This window comes from Aquarana catesbeiana, linkage group LG02 (genome assembly GCF_042186555.1).
Source record: "Aquarana catesbeiana isolate 2022-GZ linkage group LG02, ASM4218655v1, whole genome shotgun sequence".
NCBI classification, from domain to species: domain Eukaryota; kingdom Metazoa; phylum Chordata; class Amphibia; order Anura; family Ranidae; genus Aquarana; species Aquarana catesbeiana.
This window is the reverse complement of record NC_133325.1, coordinates 687,390,616-687,414,407: the sequence shown is the minus strand read 5'-3', so window position 1 is coordinate 687,414,407 and position 23,792 is coordinate 687,390,616. Positions and strand designations below refer to the sequence as shown.

The 23,792-nt window shown below is 42.1% G+C and overlaps 1 protein-coding gene across 1 annotated transcript in view; it reads right to left on the bottom strand.

Moving 5' to 3' along the window:
• Window positions 1–23,792, bottom strand: part of SUPT6H (SPT6 homolog, histone chaperone and transcription elongation factor) — an 83,320-nt gene that overhangs the window by 34,765 nt on the left and 24,763 nt on the right. Inside the window, exons 6-11 of the mRNA XM_073616777.1 lie at window positions 23,003–23,087; window positions 15,776–16,046; window positions 10,440–10,541; window positions 4,966–5,082; window positions 3,973–4,062; window positions 2,603–2,745 (exon numbers count right to left, since the gene is read on the bottom strand). Of these exons, the coding sequence (XP_073472878.1) occupies window positions 2,603–2,745; window positions 3,973–4,062; window positions 4,966–5,082; window positions 10,440–10,541; window positions 15,776–16,046; window positions 23,003–23,087 (808 nt within the window). The remainder of the gene's footprint in view (window positions 1–2,602; window positions 2,746–3,972; window positions 4,063–4,965; window positions 5,083–10,439; window positions 10,542–15,775; window positions 16,047–23,002; window positions 23,088–23,792) is intronic.

Sequence of the window (23,792 nt, the reverse complement as noted above, 5' to 3'; positions counted from 1 at the left end):
CTGCCATCTTTGCCTCTGTTTAATCTACAACTGCCATGATGAACATGTGATCAGTTATGACACCAGCCATTGGATGGTTTGACAGTTTGGTTGAGAGCACAACCAATGGGAGTGGTACATTTCTGGTACGTACAGGAAATTAAACTGTTTTATGGATGGGTTTACTTCCGCTTTAAGTGCGCATGTTCACACCAGGCAAAAAAGGACTTCCAGACCTGGGTTTCAACAGCCATGCTTGAAACCTTGAGCTAGTACATCTGGCCTGTTGGGAAGAGGTCAGGGGTAGTCTGCTAGGAGTCAGTATATCTGTGTACCAGATTCTTCTGGGCCAGTTTGGTCCAAATAGAATTACTGTTTTCCTCTCTTGGTCCATTTTCTTGAACAAGTAAGGAAGGAATTTCAAATGAGAGAAGGCCCAAATTAGCCTGAACTGAGACCAGGGGATTATCAGGGCATCTGAAAAAAAAGCTAAAGGATTCCCGGTTCTGACAACAAACAGGAGGTTGTTGAGCCTGGAAGCTAGGATGTCCACATCCAAAATTCCCCATTTTTGGCATATCAGACTGATCACATCTGGGTGGAGAATCTATTTCCCTTGATCCAGGTGATGGCAGGTAAGATAATCCACTTTCCAGTAGTCCACTCCTGGCATGTCGCAGATATTGTTGGAAAGGGAATTTGTCCATGAGATGATATGGTCTACAGTATGGTATACAATACAGCCAGACTCCTAGCGTCCCCTTGATGGTTGATGCAGGACACTGCTATGGCACGGTCTTATGGCAGAGTACTGATGAGCAAGCAGCATGCTTGCATCACCAGAAATTGCAAAAATACTCTGAGTGGAAACTGGGTTGGTCGCAAGCGTCTCAGGTCACTGGGACGACACCTTTTAAAGTGTGGCCTTGGGTGTTTCAGGGCATTCTGCAAATTTACCTGTCCTTGGGCAGTTTTTGGTTGACTTAAAAGAAGAAAGGGGCAGGGTGGTAGAGTTCTGAACTCTATTTTGTACCCCCATGAAACCACCAACTGAATCCACAGGTCTGGGAAAATCTGTGACCCACAGAGTGGCAAACTATAGCAGACATTCCCCTACTGTTAGGAGTGAAGGTACTGCTTCATTATGAAGAGGGCTTTGGGGGAAGCTTTGTCACAATTGTAGTGCCAAACCTTGTGCTGAAATTCTGCACATGTGAATGGAGATGAGATCCAGAATACAGGGTCAATTTGGTTGTTCATTGTCCAGATCAAGTTAGCTGCAGTTTGACATACTGAAATTGCAGCAAGAGCTGGCTGCAGGGCTGGGTCTGCAAGATTAAGAGAGTGAGAGATTTAGGAGTGTCTCAAATTGTCTTTGCAGAATTTAAAAAGAAGGAACATCGTCAATAGGTGAGAAGTGTTTGAGTACCTTATAAGGGCTCTAGGTGAAAAGGGCGGTAAAGTGTATGACCAGTGGTGCGACGTAAGACCAGGTCATCCCCCCTGAGACTAAGCTCTGAGTGGTTGAATTTTAGCATCAAGTTTGAAGTTTACACTGCAAGGTGAATACATTTACACTGCAAGGTGAATACATTTAAAACCTAGTTCTGTTTTTACCGTAACGGTAAGCGATACAGGATGACCCTGTCTAACCTGTCCACGACACTGGAATATACAAAGTCCAGGCTTTGCCCTTCACAGGGGCCATACCCCAGAATGGGTCTTTAGGGACTGGGTTCCATAGTAGTGGGACCACTGCCCTTGACCTGTAGAACACCATATGGCTGACTCAAAACTTTGCCCTAAGTGCCAAGGTATGCGTCCACGCAGGATCCAGTGCCTGAAGCAACATTACAGGTAGTGCCCACAGCATGTTGTCTGGGTATGGCTCCCAAAGTTTAACTAAGGTTGTGCCAATCCGGATACACTGCTTCTATACTGGCATTACAAGACAAAAAGGGCTTGATTGAGGAATCCGAAGATAAAATAATAAAATATGAAACTATAAAAGCGAAGGGTGATTTTCTCTGTGAAGATGAAAAGGTCCACCAACTGCAGACGCAATCACAAAACTGAGAACACATGGAGTGTATTACGGTTATAGGGGAGGTGTCCAGATGGCTGTCCTCTAAAGCTTTGCCAGTGCCCACCTGAAGGTACACAGCTATAACCCATAAGGTATGAGGACTCTGCTTGTAATGCACAATTAGGATATATATTTTTTTTAATAGTAACTGAATACAGTGGTTCTATACTAAACACACTACAGGCAATTCTCTGAACCTCTGCCTTTGTGTTATGAGGAAGCAGCAGAAGTTCACATTTGTTCATCATCAAGATTACCTTGTAGCAATTGCATAGGATAGGATGACAGGTTAAAACTAATTCACATGACACATTTCTGGGCAGCTCAGAAACAGCAATCAAAACGCAAACCATTTAAATATTGGCCCCAAGGTGTTCATAGAGATAAAACCGCTGCCTAAAAATGCCGATTATGTACCATGTTAAATAATACTTTTTTCAAGCAGGTAAGATTCTAAATATGCACCATCATTTTATAATAAAAGTAAATTATAGTTTGTTTTTTTTTGTTCAGTAATTACAGTAAGCAACAAGTTACCTCTCCATGTCTGCAATATCCAGAGGTCTTATCTCATCAGCAAGTGGCTTATCTGGATCCGCAGAGATCTGCTCATACTGATAAGCCTGCATTTTCTGGAACAGACGCATCAGATTCTGCTTTCTCAATCTAAGTTGAGTCCACTAAAGCAGAAAAAATAAAAAAAATTGCATAAGCGAATATACCTAAAAAAGTGTCAACATCACGGTGTTGACAATGTAACAGATTTACAGGGGTCCTGACACAGCAGAAATAGTATTGTTTCAGTGACATATTATATGTCACTACTGTATGTTTAATTACACAGGTTATCCTTAATGTAATTTGTCATCTGTTTTGGTTCTCTATTTAAGCCACAAAGGGGAGCACTTATTCACACCGATGTAGGTTTCTCTAATTAACTGAACCTCCTGAACCATTTAGATAATAGGAAAGGCTAACATGCAAATGGAATTGTAAATCATATAGCTGAAATTAGAATAAATATAATAACCATACTAAATCAAAAAATCCATAGACACACAGCGTGGCTTGGCCCCATCCCCTCCTAACAGGATTTGAATGACAGCAACAGAAGCCAATGACGCTGCTGCCTATCTGTTCTGTGAGGAGATACAGCAGTGATGCTGCTTTTGGGCACAGCGCTGGATCAAAATGAGGAGTCAGGTACGTAATTTGGGGGGGGGGGGGGGGTGCTTAAATTTGTAAGTAATGGGCTTTCATGTGGAAGTGATTTAGGCAGCTGCAAGTGATTCAATCACTTCCACGGACCACCAAAGCTACCATTCTCCAATGTGATAGCAATAAAATCAATTGTATAAATAAAAAAAATTAATTAAAAAAGTCCCCCCGCTCCCACATACACAGAACATAAATCCATGTGTTGGGCGCACATACAAATGAAACCGATGATTGCACTACACATGTTGCTTATCGCCACAAGCATCAGACAGTAAAAGCTCTAGGCCCATAAGTAACTCTAAACTAATAACCTACAAAGGCTTTTAAAGCAATGCCTATTGACAATTTAGGATACTAAAGTCGGTCAGCGTTTCACGGGTGTGCGCAATTTTAGGTCTTGACACGTTGGGTATTTATATATTCATCATAACCACACCTTTTATACTTTATCAAAAAAATTGGCATTTGATAAACATGGACATTAAAATAATGTGACAAACTTCAACTAGCATTTTATTCTTCCATGTCCTTTCTTTCAGAAAATATATACTGTTTGGGGTTTTAAGTAATATTCAAATGTGCATTTTAAAAAAGGTGCAAAAACTGAAAAATCCATCATAGTACAGCTATGACTATGATCAGCAAACAATAAGTGAAATATCCGATTATAAAAAGGCATAAAATTTTACCTTCTCATCCCATTGCCAGACTCGCCATAAATCATTAATATTGAGCTCCGGTTCCACGTATTCTTTTCTGTAAAATGCAATAAAGGGTACCTGGAAGAAAGGCACATAACATCACTGTTAGGATGAGGGAGTGCCTATCAATTCAACAAAACAATAAGAAAGGCATAATTAAATTAATAATTAGACTTGCCACAAGCCTGGTGAACTGCAATATATGGCTAAGCTGTGTGCAAACAACCAGAGCAAAAAGGAATTTAATCAAAATTAAAGTGGTTATAAAGCCAAAAAGGTTTGACCTGAATGCATTTCCCCACATTATGGCAAAAAAACTTTACAGCTCTCTGCGCCCCCCCCCCCCCCTCCAACACTTACCTGAGACTTCAATTGATCCAGCACTGTACACAGCTGCATCTATTCTCTCCTTTCTAGTACTCTCCACATAGGTACTCTGGCAGCAGCAACTGCTGCTGTCATTCAAATTCTTTGAGAAGGGAGCAGCGCCAAGCCGTGCTGTGTGTGTGTCTATGGAGCGCATTTCCATAGACACTCACAGCTCGGGAGTAAGCACGGACTGTGCGCCCCCATAGCAAGCAGCTTGCGTGGGGGCAAATTGAGAAGAGTAGGAGCCAAGATCACCGGCGGGGGATCCCAGAAGAGGATGTTTGGGGCCGGTCTGTGCAAAACCAATGCACAGAGCAGGTAAGTACATAGTTATTATTTTATTATTTTGCTTTTAGTAACACATTAAACAAAATAAGATATCAGTAACACCATTTTTAAACCAAGTATTAAGTGCTGAAAGTAAAATATAAAATACTACACCCATCATAAAGTGTTCATCGTATAGTGTTTTCCCTTAAGATCCTTGAAATGGCAAATAAAAAAGGTAGAAAACCTACATAGGCATTGCTTCGCATAACTTGCATATTTTGAACATGTCAAACCAGTAGATCAGGCATACCAAGCTAGTTTGGTTATTTGCAGGTTACATACCTCAAAGTGCTGATTCCTCATGAAATTAAGGGCCTCTCTGATTTTCTGTATAGTGCTAGGTCCTTTGCGGCTAAAACTGGCAGTAACTTGTCCACGTTCCAGGTAATCCCAGCTCTCCTGTTATAGGAAAGAAATTTAGATTTTACAAAAAAACTGTTGTGTAGGCCAATCTAATCATGTAGATCAATACATGACTTCAAGATAGATTAACAGACATACATAGTAGGCAGGCAATAAATCTGCCCAGCCCATTGCAGTGTTAGATGTGTGTCATTCCATGTAGGTGTCCTCCACTCACCCGTGATGCTGCCATCTCCCCTGGGCTCTGTATTGGTCTTGTAATCCATGCCATCACAGGTAGAGAGGGGCCACTGGTATCTCCTGGCTGTCTAGAACTCAGCTTTTGAGTCAAGCATGCACCCCCAGCACTGGGATTCACAGGACAGAGGAGGTAGGGAGTTTGGTTCAGGGAGCATCTGCTGGACTGTAGCTTACATGCTGTGTTTTCAGTCCCAAGAAAAGGTCCACTGGCACACAAGGAGAAGATGCCAAAGTACACCCCTGCCACCCAAATAAAACTGATAGAACTTTCACATCTGCATACACAAAGGAAGGGCTAGCACAGGGTGCAAAAATGACAACTGATGTCTGCCGCTCCTAGGACAACAAAAGGCATGAAAAAATTGTTGCGACATAGTTAACCCTTTTACTGCCACCAAGAGTGGGTTTACACAAACTACCGGACTGAACGCCAGTACATTCATCTCTTCTAGATGCAAAGAACTCAGAAGTGATGTGTATAATGTTAATTTCAGTTTCAGGTGTCACTTTTCCTGGCTGCTGTGGCATTAAGAGAGGAGATATCAGGGATCTAAAATACCCCATATGTCTTATTAAAGCGGACACAAAAAAAAAAATAATTTGCCCCCTATGTAATATAAAGTATTAGTAAAAAAGAAATAAACAGTGTAAAAAATATATAAAAGTTAAACTCTGCCCGATGTACAACCCCAATTCCAAAAAAGTAGGGAGGTTGTGTAAAATCTACATAAAAACAGAATGCAATGATTTGTAAATCTCATAAACCCATATTTTATTCATGATAGAAAATAGAAAACATATGAAATGTGTAATATTGACATAAAAGGTAGGCACTTAACAAAATAGTTCAGAGGGAAGGTACCTTTTTTGGATTTATATAATCAAACGTTTAGACCAGTGGTTCTCAACCTGGGGGTCGAATGACGATTTGCCAGGGGTCACCAAATCCTGGGCTGTTCCTGAATCCCGCACCATTCTCCCAGCCTTCTCGCGGCTGCCCAGCAGGGCTGTCCCTGGAGCCTGTGGCCGCCTATCTGGGCTGTTCCTGGAGCCTGCGGCCGCACACACAGCCTCCTCGCAGCCGCCCATTCAGTTCACGGCATGGCTGGGGGGCAGAGACTAGAGGTCAGCTGACTGGTGAGGAATGTGAAGTGGGGGGGGGCTTGAGGAGACTATCTCCTGATTTCGGCATAGATGTCACTGCTGCAAGACACCACAAAGTCGGAGACACAGTAAAGCTGGAGACACAGTGAGGAACACCTGCGATTATAGTTGCCATTAAAAGTCCCCACTACAGTTCTCAGATCAGCAAATGACCTTCATCAAGAGCACCTAAGTTGGCTGATCAGAACTCCCCCCAGCACTGCCACTGATCCCATTCCCCCCACCAAGGAGTAAGAGAAGGAATAAAATTAGAGAATACATGGAAGGGAGAGGAAAAGAGGGGGGGGGGGCAAAGAAAAAGGGAGAGAAAGAACAAGAAAGACGGCTAGAGAGAGGGATGGTGAAAAAAACGCAAGAAATTAGGATTGAGAGAGATAAAAGGGAAAGAAAGGAGATCAAAGAGGAAGAGTGGTACATCCTAAAATATACCATAAGGGGTTTTAATACTGTACGAGTGGAAGGGACTCAGGGAATGCCTAAATGTCCATGGGTTAGGGGCGCAAATTACTTGTCTTGCCTTGGGTGCCGACAACCCACGCTACTAAAATAATTTTACTGTTAGGGGTCCCCACAACTTGTTATCAAGGGGTCACGGCACTAGTAGGTTGAGAACCACTGGTTTAGACTGAGAAAATGTACCATTGTGAAAAAAAAAAGAAAAAAAAGAAGGATGGCAGCATCCCATCTCAAAAAAGTTGGGACAGGGCAACAAAAAGTAGGTGGTACTAACAAGGAAGAGCTGGAAGAACATTCTACAACTACAGTGGAACCTCGGATTACGAGCATAATCCGTTCCAGGAATATGCTCGTAATCCAAAGTACTCGCATATCAAAGCGAGTTTTCCCACTGGAGTCAATGGAAACGAAAATAATTTGTTCCGCATTGACGTCAATGGGATGCAATACCGCATCTGGCCAGAGGCGGGGAGTGCCGGAGAGCCTCAGAAACGGCCAAAAAGGCCCAAGGACACTTCAGCGGACCTCGGTAAACCTCGGAAAGACTTCCAAGATTGCCGAGGTCAGACGTGCTGTACTTGGGCCTTTCCGTGCATTTCCGAACGCGACGGTCAGCTCTGCTCGGCTCCGGCGCCCCCCCCCCCCCCCCCCCCCACACACACACACCTCAGGCCAAAAGCAGTACTGCACACCACTTTGGCCGGAATCGTGCTCGTTTTGCAAGACAACACTCGCAAACCGAGTTACGATTTTTTAAAATACAGTGCTCGTATTGCGAAACACTCGTTAAATGCGTTACTCGCAATCCAAGGTTCCACTGTAATTAGGTTAATTCAAGTGAAATTAATCGTGCCCTAAAAAAGAGCTCACCTAAATTTAGCCAATAACAGGCAGTGAGACATTTCCTGATCTGTGCAGCAGCGGATCGGGAAATGTCTCACTGCGTGTGATAAGTGCTGCGCAGTGTAAGCTTCCTTACGGCTTGGCCATATGGAGCTGCGAACACGCCTGAGCGAACCCTTAATATAGACGATATAAACCAGAAATCCAGGAAAAAAACACATGGTACAAAAGTTATCAATTGAGTTACAGTTCGGTGGGTAAAATAAGTATTTGACCCCCTACCCACCAACAAGAAGACTGGCTACGGTATGTGCTCATGTGGTACACAGATTAGTCCTGTCAATTTAAAGTGGATGTAAACCCAATGTCATCCTTTCTAAACTACTGCCATAGGGGTTATCTATAAGGATATACATGCCTCCTGCATGTATCTTTACCTGTCAAATGTCTCCCCTCTGTCTGTTATGAGACCTGAAAAACTGCAGATTCTGTGGGTGGGTCTGTTGTCTGGAGCTCGGTGGGTGGAGTCGTGATGTCAGTAGACTCCCCGCCCACCTCTACACTCCCTTTGTCAATATGCATTTTCTCCTGTGTATTTCTTACACTGAACTTCTGCTATGATCTCTAACATCCAGTGAAAAGACAGGAAAGTAACCACATGACTTCAGCATGCCAAATCATGCTGAGGTGTGGAACAGCCAATCCTTGCAGAGCTGCTGAAGAAAGGAGTGGGGGTGGGAATTAAAAAAATAATACATGTCTTAGGCTAGTGCACGAGATATGTAAATCAACTGTCACTCACAGCAAGGGGGAGGATTTGACAAAGTTTTTCTCCGTTTGTCAAGTTTTATCTCACTGAACAATAAAAGAGGATTGCTCAGAGCTGGATTAACTTTGTGGTAAGACTGGGCTCAAATAATAGGAAATCTTATACTCTACATTATGACATAAAAAAAAAAAAAAAATTCGGGTTTACATCCACTTTAAGAAGGGGCTCCTAACGACTACTCGTTATGTGTATAAAAGACACCTGTCCACAGAATCGTTTTCTTCCATTCAAACCTCACCATTATGGGCAAGACCAAAGAGCTGTCAAAGGATGTCAGGGATGAGATTGTAGACCTGCACAAGGCTGGAATGGGCTACAAGACCATCAGCAAGAAGCTTGGTGAGGAGACAACTGTTGAAGCAATTATTCGCAAATAGAATACAAAAATAATCATCAATCCATGCAAGATTTCACCTCATGGGGTAAGGATGATCTTGAGAAAAGTGAGGGATCAGCCCAGAACTACATGGGAGGAACTTGTGAATGATCTCAAGGCAGTCAGAACCAGTCACCAAACTATTGGTAACACAATATGTCACCATGGATTGAAATCCTGCAGCACCTGCAAGGTCCCTCTCCTCAAAAAGGCACATGTACAGGTCCAGCTGAAGTTTTCCAATGAACATCTAAATCAGGGATATTCAATTAGCGGACCTCCAGCTGCTGCAAATCTACAAGCCCCATCATGCCGCTGCCTGTGGGTGTCATGCTTGTGGCTGTCAGAGTCTTGCTATGCCTCATGGGAGTTGTAGTTCTGCAACAGCTGGAGGTCCGCTAATTGCATATCCCTGCTCTAAATGATTCAGGTGAGGGATTGGGAGAAAGTGCTGTGGTCAGATGAGACCAAAATTAGGCTCTTTGGAGGAAGAAAAATGCTGACTATGTCCCCAAGAACACCTTCCCTACAGTCAAGCATCTTGATCTGGAGCCCAGATGTGTAGGTCTCATACTTTGGTGTTTACACCATATGCCTTGTTGACTCACTGAGCATATGTCCATTTGAGTCTCCTTACTCCAGTAAGCCTCCTCACTAACTGGTGGTGGTTCTATTGTCTATGTCCTCACTTCAACACGGATGTCACGTAGAATTCCACTTCTGGCTATATAATCTGTTTTCACTGTTCATCCAAGGACTGTTAAATTCATGGTTTAAAACTCTTTACATGATGGCACATGGACTTTAGTTTGGGTGTGAAGTTCACATCACTTTTCAGTTTTTTTTTTTGGTCATTGCACAGTATAGATTATTTTGATAGATATATATATAGATATATATATATGAATTTTTGAGTGCTGCACAAAATTGTTTCCTTCACATATCTCTCATATTTACACTCGTCTTAGTGTTGTGCTGGTTGCTATTTGATATACGTTTGCATGCAGCTCGATATACACCAATTTTTCTTTTAGCTCTGTGCTTGCCAATAAGGGTTTCTCCACCGAGTACCAAGTTAGGTTTTTGCTTGGGGATCAAATACTTAATTTGACTCACTGAACTGCATCTCGATTTATAACATTTGTATCATGTGTTTTTTTTTTCTGGATTTTTGGTTGATATTCCTTCTATCATTTGAAATACAGTTATGATTAAAAAAAAAAAATTAATAGACCCATCATTTCTTTGTAAGTGGGCAAACTTACAAAACCTGCAGGGGATCAAAAAATTATTTTCCCCACTGTATATGCGACGCTCGGTGCTATCCCTGGTTGTAGACCGAAGTACACAGGAAGCCATGGCATGGAAGGAAGAAGGCTGCAGCACGATGGTTGAGAACCACTTGTATAGAAGATCACAAGAAAAACAGAAACTGCAAATAAAAAGGTGGTTATTTTAATGAGCATCACAAGGCAGGTAGGTTACCTGTTGAGAGATTGTTGGTGTAGCAAATGCATTTCTGTAAATCCATTCAGCCTCTTCTTCCAACTCATCCTCTTCAGCAGATTTAACAGGAATGGTACGTAGCTAAAGAACAAAAAAGTATATTATGCAGCTATCCTGAGGCACCTAGTTAAGAATGGTACACAACTACAGGAGTCAGTACTGTTTGCCAGTAACAGGAAGTCAACGCGATACATTTTAATGCCCTTTGATGTAAGGCACGTTAAAAAGGGAAACAAAAATGGGTTTGTATATATTCAAATTATTAAAGTGGTTATAAACCCTTACAGACCACTTTGACCTACAGGTAAGCCTAGATTAAGGCTTACCTGTAGGTCCAAGAAATATCTCCTAAACCTACACGGTTTAGGAGGTATTTGCAAAAAGACAGGCAGCGCTGTCTACTGGGCATGCGCCGTAGACAGCGGTGCGCAGGTGCACTGAACATGCCGCTGCTAACGGCGATATGCCGTACGTGGCGGCTCCCGTGCGCATGCACAGGAGTGACGTCATCGCGGCTCAGGCCAATCACAGCGCAGGAGCCACGATACCCAGAAAGAAGATGGACGCTCTGTAGCAGAGGGGACAGTGGTGACATCGCAGGCTCCTGTGTCAGATAAGTGACACATAATGGGCTACTATGCGATGCATAGTAGCCCATTATGCTTTACCTTTGCAGGGAAACAAAGAGGAAGTAAACCCATCAGGGTTTACTTCCTCTTTAAGGGCAGCAGTAAAAAATAAAAGTTTAAATGTAACATTTTTTAAGACAGGTTAAAAAATTCTGTTCTCAAAGAAATCAATAGGGGCACAGCAGACCTCTGGGGTAGAAGCCCTGCTGCTACTAGGATGGACATAAGGCAGGGACAGACAGGCTACTTCTGTTGGTTGTACCCCTCAGCGCAGGAAAATGTGAACTATGTAGTAGCTGGAAGTACTTAACAGAAATAAATACTAAATGTTCATGCATACGACTATGCTGTTCTTTACTACTTGTTCTCTGTAATTTTTAATGCATCTATCTCTGAAATTGTGATGTAAACTTTTGAAGAGGGAAGCCTGCCTTGCACATTTTTTGCACTACTGCTGTAACCAAAATAAATCACGCAAAAAAAATAAATACTCAAGCCACAGAACGAGCCAAAAAAAAAAAAAAAAAATAACGAATGCAAAATCTGCGTCCCTGAATTAACGCTTTAACCATTTGTGCGCCATAAGGTTTTACCCCCTTCATGATCAGACCCTTCTTTGCTATTCAGCACTGCGCAACTTTAACTGGCAATTATGTGGTCATGCAACACTGTAAGTAAATGAAAATGTAATCATTTTCTACACAAAAACAGAGCTTTCTTTTGGTGGTATTTGATCACCACTGGGTTTTTTATTGTTTGGGATATAAACGAAAAACACTGAAAAAAATACCCCTATAATAATTTTCTACTTTCTGCTAGGCTCACACATATGTGGTGCGGGACACCGTATGTGATTTGGATAGGAATCGCACCGCATTCCAATTCAAATCACATGCAAGGTCTGTGTGGTATGATTTGAGCCAATCATTTGTATGGCTCAAATCGCATCGAATCCGCACAATAAAGGTGCAGGACTCCTCCTCCCTCCCCCGCACTGGAATTGGATAGCATGGGTGTTCACAACAATGCGATCGGATTCTGTCAATCACAATGCGTTTTGCAAACATTAACACCCCCTGCCATGCAATTTCAATGCGGCGTGGGAAATACACAGGATTCGGGTTCCCCACACTGCATATATTTGAACATATAAGCTGAACATATTCAATAAAAAAAAAAAAAATTTCTTCGTAAATTTAGGCCAAAATGTATTCTGTTGCATGTCTTTGGCAAGCCAAATAAAAAATCCCTACAAGCGTATATTAGTTTGTGTGCAAGTTATAGCACCTACAAACTAAGGTATATATACATTGGAATTTACGCAGCTATGACACTATACTAGTAATAGCGGTGATCAGCGACTTATAGTGGGACTGTGATGGCTGGAAATCTGGCGCTGACGCCGACTGGAAAGTACATGGACACTGATATCAATAGTGACACCAATACAGTGATCAGTGCCAACAAGGTACACAGTCACTGTACCAACACTGGCTGGAAAGGGGTTAACATCTAGAGGCAATCAAGGGGTTAAATTGTGTGCCTAACAATGTGTAATGTGGGCTGCTTTTACTTGTCTGTTTTTTCCCTGCTTTGCAGAGAGGAAAAAAAACAAACAGTCAGATCGCTGTTCACAATACAGAGAGTTCTGTGTTTTTGTATACACAGAACTGTGTGTGATTGGCCACAGCCAATCGGCTGACTTCAGCCAAACTCATTGACTGAAATAAGCTGCCAAACTTGTGCTGTGTCCAATCACAGCATGAGTTGGCAAGGAGCACACGCATGTGTGCCCTAAACCCAGGAGGGGCTGCGATGTACCAGTATATCGCCAGGCCTGCAGCTGCCACCCACTTGCAATACAATTAGTGCGTGTTATACTTACATCCTCTGTGCAGTTGGTTTTGCACAGAGCAGCCTGGATGCTCCTGTTCTCGGGTCCCTCTTTGCTGCTCCTAGCCCCTCCCTCCTTTGAGTGACCCTCAGCCAGCAGCTTGCTACAGGGGTGCACGCAAGCCAAGTCAGAGCTCCATGTATCCATTCAGACACGAAGCCCCGCCCCCTCTCTCCCGATTGGCTGGCTGACTGACAGCCGCAGGAGCCAACGGTGCCGCTGCTCTGTCTCAGCCAATCAGGAGGAGTGTACTGGATAGCTAATGGGATCGTGGAGATCGCTGGAGAGAGAAAGGGCTCAGGTAGGTAATTGGGGGGTGCTGGGGAGTCCGTCACACACAGGTGTTTTTTTTTTTTTTTTTTTTTAACATCATGCATAGAATGCAAGAGGATAAAAAACCTTCTGCCTTTACAACTCCTTTAGGAAGAGTGAGGGAAAAAAGGAAGTTTGACTTAAAGTGGATGTAAACCCAATGTCATGCTTTCTAAACTACTGCCATAGGGGTTATCTATAAGGATATACATGCCTCCTGCATGTATCTTTACCTGTCAAATGTCTCCCCTCCGTCTGTTATTAGACCCGAAAAACTGCAGATTCTGTGGGTGGGTCTGTTGTCTGGAGCTCGGTGGGTGGAGTCGTGATGTCAGTAGACTCCCAGCCCACCTCTACACTCCCCTTGTCAATATGCATTTTCTCCTGTGTATTTCTTACACTGAACTTCTGCTATCATCTCTAACATCCAGTGAAAAGACAGGAAAGTAACCACATGACTTCAGCATGCCAAATCATGCTGAAAGGTGTGGTACAGCCAATCCTTGCAGAGCTGCTGAAGAAAGGAGTGGGGGAGGGAATTAAAAAATAATGCCTGTGTCTTAGACTAGCGCACGAGATGTAAATCACCTGTCACTCACAGCAAGGGGGAGGATTTGACAAAGTTTTTCTCAGTTTGTCAAGATTTATCTCACTGAACAATAAAAGAGGATTGCTCAGAGATGGATTAACTCTGTGTGGCAAGACTGGGCTCAAATGATAGGAAATCTAATACTTTACAGTACGATATCAAAAAAAAAAAAAAAAAAAAATTTCAGGTTTACATCCACTTTAACTGTAAATTCCATACCTTGGAGTATAGTGCAGTACACTGGCTTGAAATCCATAGACCCTGGGTTTTAGGCTGCTACCTTCAGCTGGCTGCTGCCAGGAAACCATGACAGCTTTGATCACACCCGTAAGACCCCACCCAACTCCCATGAAACCTCAGCTTTTTTTGCTTTGGAGTACTGTACCCAAAGATACAGAATTTACAGACAAGTCAAAATTATTTTTAACATAATCGTACAGTACAGGACACAGCCTGAAAATTCTTAATGGGACATTCTTAAGAAATGAATAAGAAGATATGAACAGAAGATCAGGCGGAGGCTTACAAAGTTGGGCAACAGAGGCCTGATATTGGAATGCCCAACACACACCTGGATGGATTCAGGATCCATCCAAACCTTTTTAACATCAGGATGGTCAATAGGGAAGTCACAAGAAAGCAACAGGACTAGTACAGGGTGCAGAACCTTATTGAATAATTGCAGTGCAGACACGAGGTTAAAGAGCAGGGCAACAAATTGGTAGTATAGGGGCCCCACAACACAGCAGGAGCTGCACTGGAAAGATGAGGGCCATGAAACATCGTTGATGTCCAAAGTCAGAAAGTCTCCCTGGTGAAGGAAGACACTGACAGAACCCATGCAGAATTTTTGGACTCAAGTGAAGACATTAATAGATCGAGAACTGGGTAAATTTCCCCTTTGGACTTAGGAAAAGGTTTGAAGTAAAACCACTGGTACAATTTTGCACAGGAACTAGGGCAATAACTTTTTTAAAGAAGATAAAGACTTTACAGTCCGATTATTCGTTTTTTTTTTCGCTGAGGAAGATGATGGGTGCCCTTGACACCAGTAGCAGTCCTGATTATGTTTTCAAGAGCTGGTCCAAAGATACACCTTCTCTCAAAGGCCACGAGGATTAAATGCTTTCTATAGGAGGAGTTTCTGCACTTAAGCCAAAGTGCCCTATGCATATGAACTGACATTTAATGCTACAGCCCTCTGCTTCATGCATTCTCAAGGTGAAGGATCAACCTCAGCAGCAGTAGATCTCTTAACAAAATTTGACCAGTCAGACAAGGTTTGACAAAGTAACGTCACAGTCATAATCGGACTAAGGACAGGGCCCGCCAGCAATAAGAATTTTCTAGAAAGGGCTTTATACTGCTATCAGTTGTGCCCTTAAAGCAGAAATCCAGGCAAATTTTAAATTTTATTTTTTTAAATCTGCAGTGAAAAAAAGAATCAAAAGATTTAGTGAACTTTAAATAGTTTGTTTGGACTAAGCGGGTCCAACCAAACTATTTCTTTCACTGACACATGCAGCAGTTGTCAGTGCTATAAGAACTGTATGTAGCTGTACATGGCATTGTGTTCCAGCAGTGTAGTGAGAGACTTCTTGTCAAACTCCAAGAACAAAATCAAGCCAGGCTGAGAGTTGCTCAGCTATTCACAGAAAGCTTTGTATTTTCTGAACAAAAACAAAGCCTCTTCTAATTGACTGAGACAAAGAGAAAAATAAACACAGGCTACTGAAAATATTGCACATGCAAATTCATGTGCATTGATCATATTGTGAACAGAAAAACTAACATTACCCAACCTGTGGTTGCAAGAAAGATTATGTTTTGTATATTTAGAAATTAAATTCAAGATGCAGGCCAAGCCAAGAAGAAAGCATGCGGTACCTACCTGGAATCTTTCTGGGAGATCTGTTGTTCGGATCTCGTTGTCTTGATCAGTCAAGTGGCTACGCTCCAGATCACTAGGTTCATAGATTTCAAAAATGCTTCGCCTGCTCACACGCTTTTTAGCAGTTTTCTTGGGGCGAACACGCACTTCACCATCTGCTTCCTCATCTTCATATTCATACTCCTCCATTTCTTCATCTTCCTCATTGTACTTTTCAAGATCTTCAAAATCAAAGTCCACACCAAAGATCTCCTGGGCTTCCTGCAAAGCACTGGAAAAAAAATAAACACAAATGTCAAAGTGACATAAGTCCTACTTACACTGAAAATTACTGTAACAAAATGAGTTAAAATCATAAGTTTACAATATCTAACTGGAAAGAAAAACATTTTTAGGACAGACAAAAATAAATAATTAAATTAACAGGCTTGGGGAGGGGGGCACCCTTACATTGATGGAAAAAAAAAAAAGAATTTTGACTGATCTATAAATTCCATATCTTGGGAGTGCAGTACAGAACACAGGTTGGATATTTGTTGACCCTGGGCTATAAGCTACTACCGTCAGGTGATTGGACACTGACAGACAGTGTCTGTGTCCTTTACTGTACCCCAAGCTATGGAATTTACAGGCAAGTCAAAAATTCCTTTTATACTAATCGTACAGGAATACTGGCCTTACAGCAGAGCAGCAGAGGCTTGGTGTCAAAATGTCTGGAAAACGCTCACTGATCTGGGTAGAGTGTAAGCTCTTAAGAGGAGTTGCCTTATCCAAATAGCAATAGTAGATTGTGAAGCAGGGTGCCCTTTATGAGGCCCTGTCAGTAGGACAAAGATAATCCTTCCTGACAGAAGCTGCGACTTACATTTTTTACAGACTGATTGCTTTTTGTTGCCTGGACATTGTCGTCAGAGCCATCTTTTTTGGGTGCTTAGGAGCAGTAAACAAGGAAGGAAAGACTGTCTTCATTAAGGTGGAATCCTGGTACCACCTTGGGAATAAAGAAAGGTTTTGGGCACAAGACAAATTTATCCCTGAAGGATCAGAAATGGCTCCTTACAAGAAAGCCATCGAGAAGGCTATCTTGCAGGAGAGATCATCAAGGGGGGGAGTTCCCTGATGAGTCCAAAATATGATTTCTGCAGGGCAGAGAGAACCTAATATCTCAGGAAGCACAGTGTGCTGTATGAGTGGTCTGATCTGTGAAACGCCTTGAATAAAGAATTTTACAAGTGAAAGTGAAGCCAGGAGGTGTTAGGAATAAAATGGGCAAGGCTAAAAAAAGGTCTCTTAAGAGAATTTACTAAACCCAAGACCTTGCATTCACTATATCTGGTCTCCCACAGTACACAGAAATTCAATTTTAGTAAACAACTTGCTAAATACCTTTTCTCATCAGCAGTATATAGCAGTCTTATGACTTCTATCAGTGTCCGGCTGAGGAACTGGTTAAAGTTTGTAGGATTTTCATTCTCCTATGACCGTTCTATGAGGCTGCATGACCCCTGACTGTCTGACAGTGCTGATTGGCCCTGTGCTGATCACATGCACCCTCCCAAAAAATAAATGAATCAATCTCTCTAGCGATACACACCAAACTGAGCATGTGCAGAGTGCCTCCTAGGACTCTGGTCTATCAGCAGATGGATTGTGGACAGTTGGAGGAGAGGATCAGAGAAGACAAGATCAAAACAGCATTTTTACACAATACGGAGGATTAACCCCTTAAGTTCCACGGTGAGTTTAACAAGCATGCTTTACTGTATATACAGACTGATTTTACTGTTGTGGGTTAAGTAACACTTTATGCATTCTGGACTTGACTAGAATTTGACCTTAAAGGACAGAATTCAAGGCACAGAGTATTCTCTGTGGTTGAAGTGCCTATTGTTAACACCAGCAAAGAAGGGTTTCAGGTACAATAGATCTTTCGGAAAGTGGCTTTTCTGGTTTCTCGAGTCAGAGATAGCCCTCTTGCCCCCTCTCTCAAAACCTGGGTTTCAACATCCATGCTGTCAAAGCCAGCGAATGAAAAACAGAGTATATATGTTACAACTTCCAGGCCAACAGGGTGTTGTGCTGAAGAGGCCTTGAATGGAATTAAGAAAAAGGGAACAGCCACAAAGGAGGCCACAATGAACACAACAGAACTCTGAGAATCTCACTGAGGGAGGTTCGAACATGAAATCTTTGAGACACAACTTTGTTTTCTAGAAGGAAAAAACTTTGCTTGGGCCTAGAATGAGGCCTGTGTATTCTAGATGAAAGGCAGTTTTGGAGGGCATACCTGCAAACTTTTGAAAGTTGATTACCCAACTAAAAGCCTAAAGTGTATGAATAGTCCATTGCAGATAGTTAAAAATGAGAGATGCCCTGAGTTCATAAGAAAAGGAGGTTTGCAAGTACCTTTGTGAATATTGTGGGTGCAAAGGATAGACCAAATGGCAGTGCGACACATTGGAAGTGTTTCTCTCCTACTACGAAGTGCTGAGGAGTTGGGTGAATGGTAATATGTTGAGGAGCATCCTGCATGTGTACTGATGCTAGGTATTTCCCTTGTCCCTGAGAGGCAACAACTGACCTTCTAGATTCCATGCAAAACTTAAGAATTCAAGGTACTCGTTTAGGGATCTGAGGTACAGGATAAGATGAATACTACTCTCTGGGACAATACTTGTTTTTGGGTGGTCTGCAAATCTGACTGTCCTTTAACAGATTTTGTTTGATTGAAAGCGATGAGGGGGTAGATTTAAATTCTACTTTGTAACTCTTTAAAACCACTGACTGAACCCACAGGTCTGGGACTTCTGTAACCCAGAAAAGGGCAAATTTTAACAGACATGTCCAAACTCTTAGTGAGGGCGCCCCTTCATTTTAAAGGTAGCTTTAAAGTAGATTTAGAGGATTTTGTGTTTACAAAGGGCTGAGTTTTGGCTTAGAAGATGATGCCCGATTAGAGTGATGGGGCACTTTTCCTTTTAAAAAGATAGACACACTACATGCTAATGGAGGAAATGCAGGCCCAAGCCCTAGACAAGTATGCCAAATTCTCTTTTGTCTGGAGTATCTGGAAGAGTTACTCTACCTCAGACAAACTCAAACAAAGACTCTCGGTTGAGAACCCCTCATAAGGACTGAACAACCCTTATCCATTATACTCTATATTTAGAGTAAAGTCCCTATATATATATATATATATATAGACCGAAGCTCGCTGTCTCCATACCCCTCCACCCCCCTCCCCTTTCTATTTTCTTTCTTTTCTATACCCATTCCGCCTTTTTCTACTCTGTCTTTCCTACCTTTCCCCTTTTCTAGATCTCCGATATAATCTTTTTAGATGCAATATAAATATAGGATCTCCCATGGAAAGGGAGATCCAAATCTTTGATACTGAACATACTGATGTATCCTATGCACACGTTGATTATTCTAGACTACCTATGTTTAGGGGTGCAGCAGGCTCCCAAAGGGGCACCCCAGCTTAGAGTAGTGAATGCTTATATGTTAATATACACCTGTTGTACGGGTTGAAAGTATTGCTCCACATATAATAACCCTGATACATGTAAACGCTTGCACTATCTCAATATTTAAAAGATATAACTGTTTATTAGGAGACTATATGTCAAGTAATTGGCACTGTTTACACTCCTTTATTTTGTCTTTCTTTTTTTATTTACGTTGTTTATACTCTTTATACTCTTGCAAAACATCAATAAAAACGTATTGAACCATAAAAAGATAGACACCTACGAGGAGGTTTTTTTTTTTTTGGAGCTTTCTATTGCGGAAGAAGGACCTTTTCTCCTGCGACATCTTTTATGAATTTGTCAAATGCCTTACCAAAGAAACATCCTCCCTCACAGAGCACTTTTGTGAGGCGTCAGATGACCAGGCTTTTAGCTAAATGATTCTGCGCACATGGACAGAAATGGCATATTTGTGTCATAACTTGTTCTAGGACATCAATACAAAAGAATAAGGTGGAAGATAGCATCAGTAAGTGTTCAGACAGTGTCTGGTCCTGGAAGACAGGATCCCATTGGTTGTTCATTGCCTTAGTCCAATTAGCCGCAGTTTGAAAAACAAAGCCTGCAAGTTTATAAAAAGAGCATTGAGGAGTGCCTCGCATTTTCAGTCAGCAGAATCCCTAAATGAAGGAACATCTTCTATAGGCGCAGTAAAATGGCAGACAGCAGGGTCTAGTACCAGAACAAGACTATTTTTTGTGAATTCTTTTTCCACTGTCTAGAGCTTGGCAATGATTCCTTGAGGGGTTAATATTGTGTTCACGAGTTGGAAATGTACCCAAAAGGACGCGGCAAGGTGGTGGAAAATCAACCGGGAGGGGGGGACCTGTGCAAGTTCACCTTACAGACTTTTCTGTAAAGGTGAACTTACACTTTAAAGTGGTAGTAAAGTCAGCTTTGTGATTTTTAAAATTGATATCTCCTAAACGTGTAAAACGTGCACAGTTTAGGAGATATTCATACTGGACGCAGCCGGTGACGTCACCAGCGCACATGCTCTGAAGGCCCTGGCCACGCACACAGCCGGAGTCCGCGAACCCGGAAGGAAGACCGAAGCCCTGTCAGCAATGACAGCTCACCGCTGGAGGGCTTTGTTCTAAGGCAATTCATTCATAATATGCTAGTATGTGATGCATATTATGCAATTGTCTTACGGGGGAAAGTTTTTTTTTTTTTTTTTTTTTTATTTTTTAACTGCAGCGTTTACAACCACTTTAAAACAGTTAATTTGGGCCAAGCTGGCCCAAAATAACTATTTCCTTCACTAACGTGCTCCCATTTAGCACCTTGTATAGACTGTATGTAGTCCCAGCTATATACAGTATACAGCACTTACTTCCAGATGTGAGATGAGACTTTATGTCTCAAAATAGTGTTGTGCATCGCACAGCCACTTATAGGCAGCTTTGTATTCTAACAAGGAATACAAATCTTCCTCACTGTCAGAGGGTCACATTGTCCTACCTCTCCAAGTCAGCCAGAGAAAGGTTTGTGTTCATTCACAGAATACAAAGCTGCCTGTGAATGAATAAGCTCTGCTTAGCCTGATGCAATTTTGTTCCAGTTGTAAGACAGGAAGGTCTTGTTTTACACCTGAAGCACAGGTAAAATTAAATTACAGCTGGACTTGAGCAAGTAGAAGTCCGGGATTGATCTAACTAAGCCTAAAACTGCTTCCACCCTCTTTCTAAATCCAATTCTAACTACCCTGTAAAAGGATTATGCTTATACTTAACTATTCTGAGGGCACTCTAGTCCGGTCACGTGATCTACTCCACGGCCATCTTGAGGGGAGAGGAGATATCGCTGACAACAGCTGCATTGCCTGTGTGGTGACGCCAGCCATGGGCTTACTATGGCGCTTACTATGGCGCATTCATTGTTCATTCATCTCCCCTGAAGCCACTGCTGGGAGTGGATCATGTGACCAGAGTGCCCTCAGAATAGTTAAGTATAAGCAGCTTCCTTACAGGGTAGTTAGGTTGTGGGAGCAGTTTCAGCTTAGTTAGATCAGTCCTGGACTTCCACTTAAACTTTCCTTGACTAACAATCGCCCTCTGGGCATGCGGTGTAAACTGTATGCAGTCTCAGGTACTTACAGCATACAGCACTATGTTCTGGGTGTGAAACACCCAGCACAAAATACCATCAGGCTGAGCGGCCATTTATAGGCAACTTTGTATTTTATAAAAGAAAACAAAGCTTCCTCTGAGACGGGCCTGTGACGTCACAATCTCTGATTCAGGCAATCAGAGGAAGAATTGCATTCGCTGAAATACAAAGCTGCCTATGAATGGCTTAGTGCGGCTCAGCCCGATGCTGTTTTGCTCCAGGTATGAGACAGTAAGTCTCATCTAACACCCCAGAACACAGTGGAGGGGGTAAGGAGCAGGAACATTTTAAATGCTCTTCTCTGACGACTCCAGCACAGAAAAATCCTAGGTTAGGAGGAAGCTTTGTTAGTTACAAATAACCCAGTCTACACTGCACTGGCAGATCTAATTATCAGTTGTAAACTAGATTTGACCACTAACTGGCCTCTATGACTAAGCCCTAAACGGGTGAAACATGTTAAACAGGCTTTCCTGATGGGTGGAGAATCAGCTGAAGCCATTTTGTGATTCACTATACCAGTATACAGTCCTGGGAAACATTTGTGGCTATATGGATGGGCTTGATGTGCTTTTATCAGTGACCCAGTAGCAATGTTTAAGCCAGCCAATATATTTGACAGAGCATGTGACCAGTACTGAATTTCATTCGGTTTATGTCCTAAAAAGGATTAATAATTTAAAAGCTGCTTCTTGGATTGTATATTAGTGAGAGGAGACTCAGCCTATTCGAACAGACTGACTCGGATATGGTTCCGAAATGCTTGCAGTCAGCCATGAGGCCTTCTCCTGTGAATCATCTAAAAAGATAATAAATATATCTACTAGAATAAAAAACAAACAAAAATAGGCATGCTGTGTGAATGGGAACCTGAACACATGGCGGGATTTGCTCAAATTTGACTACAAAAAGTGGAAATATACTATTTAAAGTGGTATTAAACTCAAAAGCATTATATTGGAACATAGCAATTCTTAGATGTGAGGGCTGCATTTTTCCTTTTTTAGGCTTTCTTTCATTTATTTCTGGCGATTCTGCCAGTAAGTCTGTTTTTCAAAAGAGCAAGCTCTCCTGCAGATGTAGCAGTTACAGGGATGAGACACTATTTACCACTGACAGGGGTGCTTAAAAGGATCAGCTTTTATTTATTCATGCAAGCTCTTTATCCCAAAAGAAAAAAATGTTGCTGTAACTGAAGTTTTAGCTGGAGTTTGGCTTCAATCTGTTAGTGTATGTAAATCTCCTAGTACATCTAACTTCCACCCCCCCACCAACATACTGACAATGCTGCTGTCCAAAAGGTACCCCTGTGCTTCTCCATCCAAAGTTATACAAGACATGTCACTGGTCAGATCACCAGGTGAAAACAGAGGGTAAAATCCTACAAAAAGAAAACAAATGCAGACACCGCAACTAGAGATTGATAAGCTGCAATATATTACATTTTTGGTTTTAATGCATTTATTGAACCTAACTTGAGCTTTCTTTTGGGAAACGCTAAACCAGTGGGTTTAGTCACACTTTAAGTACTATGAATAAAGCAAATGCTATCCTTTTAGAACATTACAATGTCATAACTTACGCATCAGTATATCCTGGAAGCTTCTTTCTCCATTTAGGTTTTTTTATTGGTTGTCCATCATCATCAACAATAAAGTCGTCAATGTCTGCAAAGCAACACAAAACATATCAAGTTTGCTCTTTGCTACACTTTTGCCTTAGGGCTCATTCAGACAGGTGCTGTGATCAGTCCTTCATGCTGAGCTTGTTTTTGCTGCATCTGCACACATCTCAGAGCCTTGCGCAGGCAGCCCTCTAGAGGCGGATGCAGACACAACAGCTGGGCAAACACAATTGAATATCAAAATTTGACAAGCAGGCAGGAGCGGGTGGCACAGAGCTGAACGCACAATGGGGTTGATTTACTAAAGGTAAATAAATAGACCGTGCACTTTGCAAAGTGCAGTTGCTCCAGAACTTCGTAAATGAGCAGAAGCTCTGCTGACTTCCATCATCCAATCATGTGATAGCAAAATGCGTTTTTTTTTTCCCCCTTGCACGTGATTGGGTATTCTTTGCAAATTAAGCTTTACCTTTACGAAGCTCTGGAGCAACAGCACTTGGAGTGCACAGTCTCTTTGCTTTTAGTAAATCAACCACAATGTCTGCGTTCAGATTTGTGCACTTACTCCTGCTCGCATATCAAGTTTTGATATGCAACTGTGTCCATGTAGTCCCTATGTCTGCATCCACCTCTATGGGCTGCATTTGTTCAGCAAAATCAGCTCAGCACGGTGGTTGGGTGTCAATGCACATCTGATTGAGACCTTAAAGTGGAATTTTTGTTTAACAATAAACTACATTTAACTATG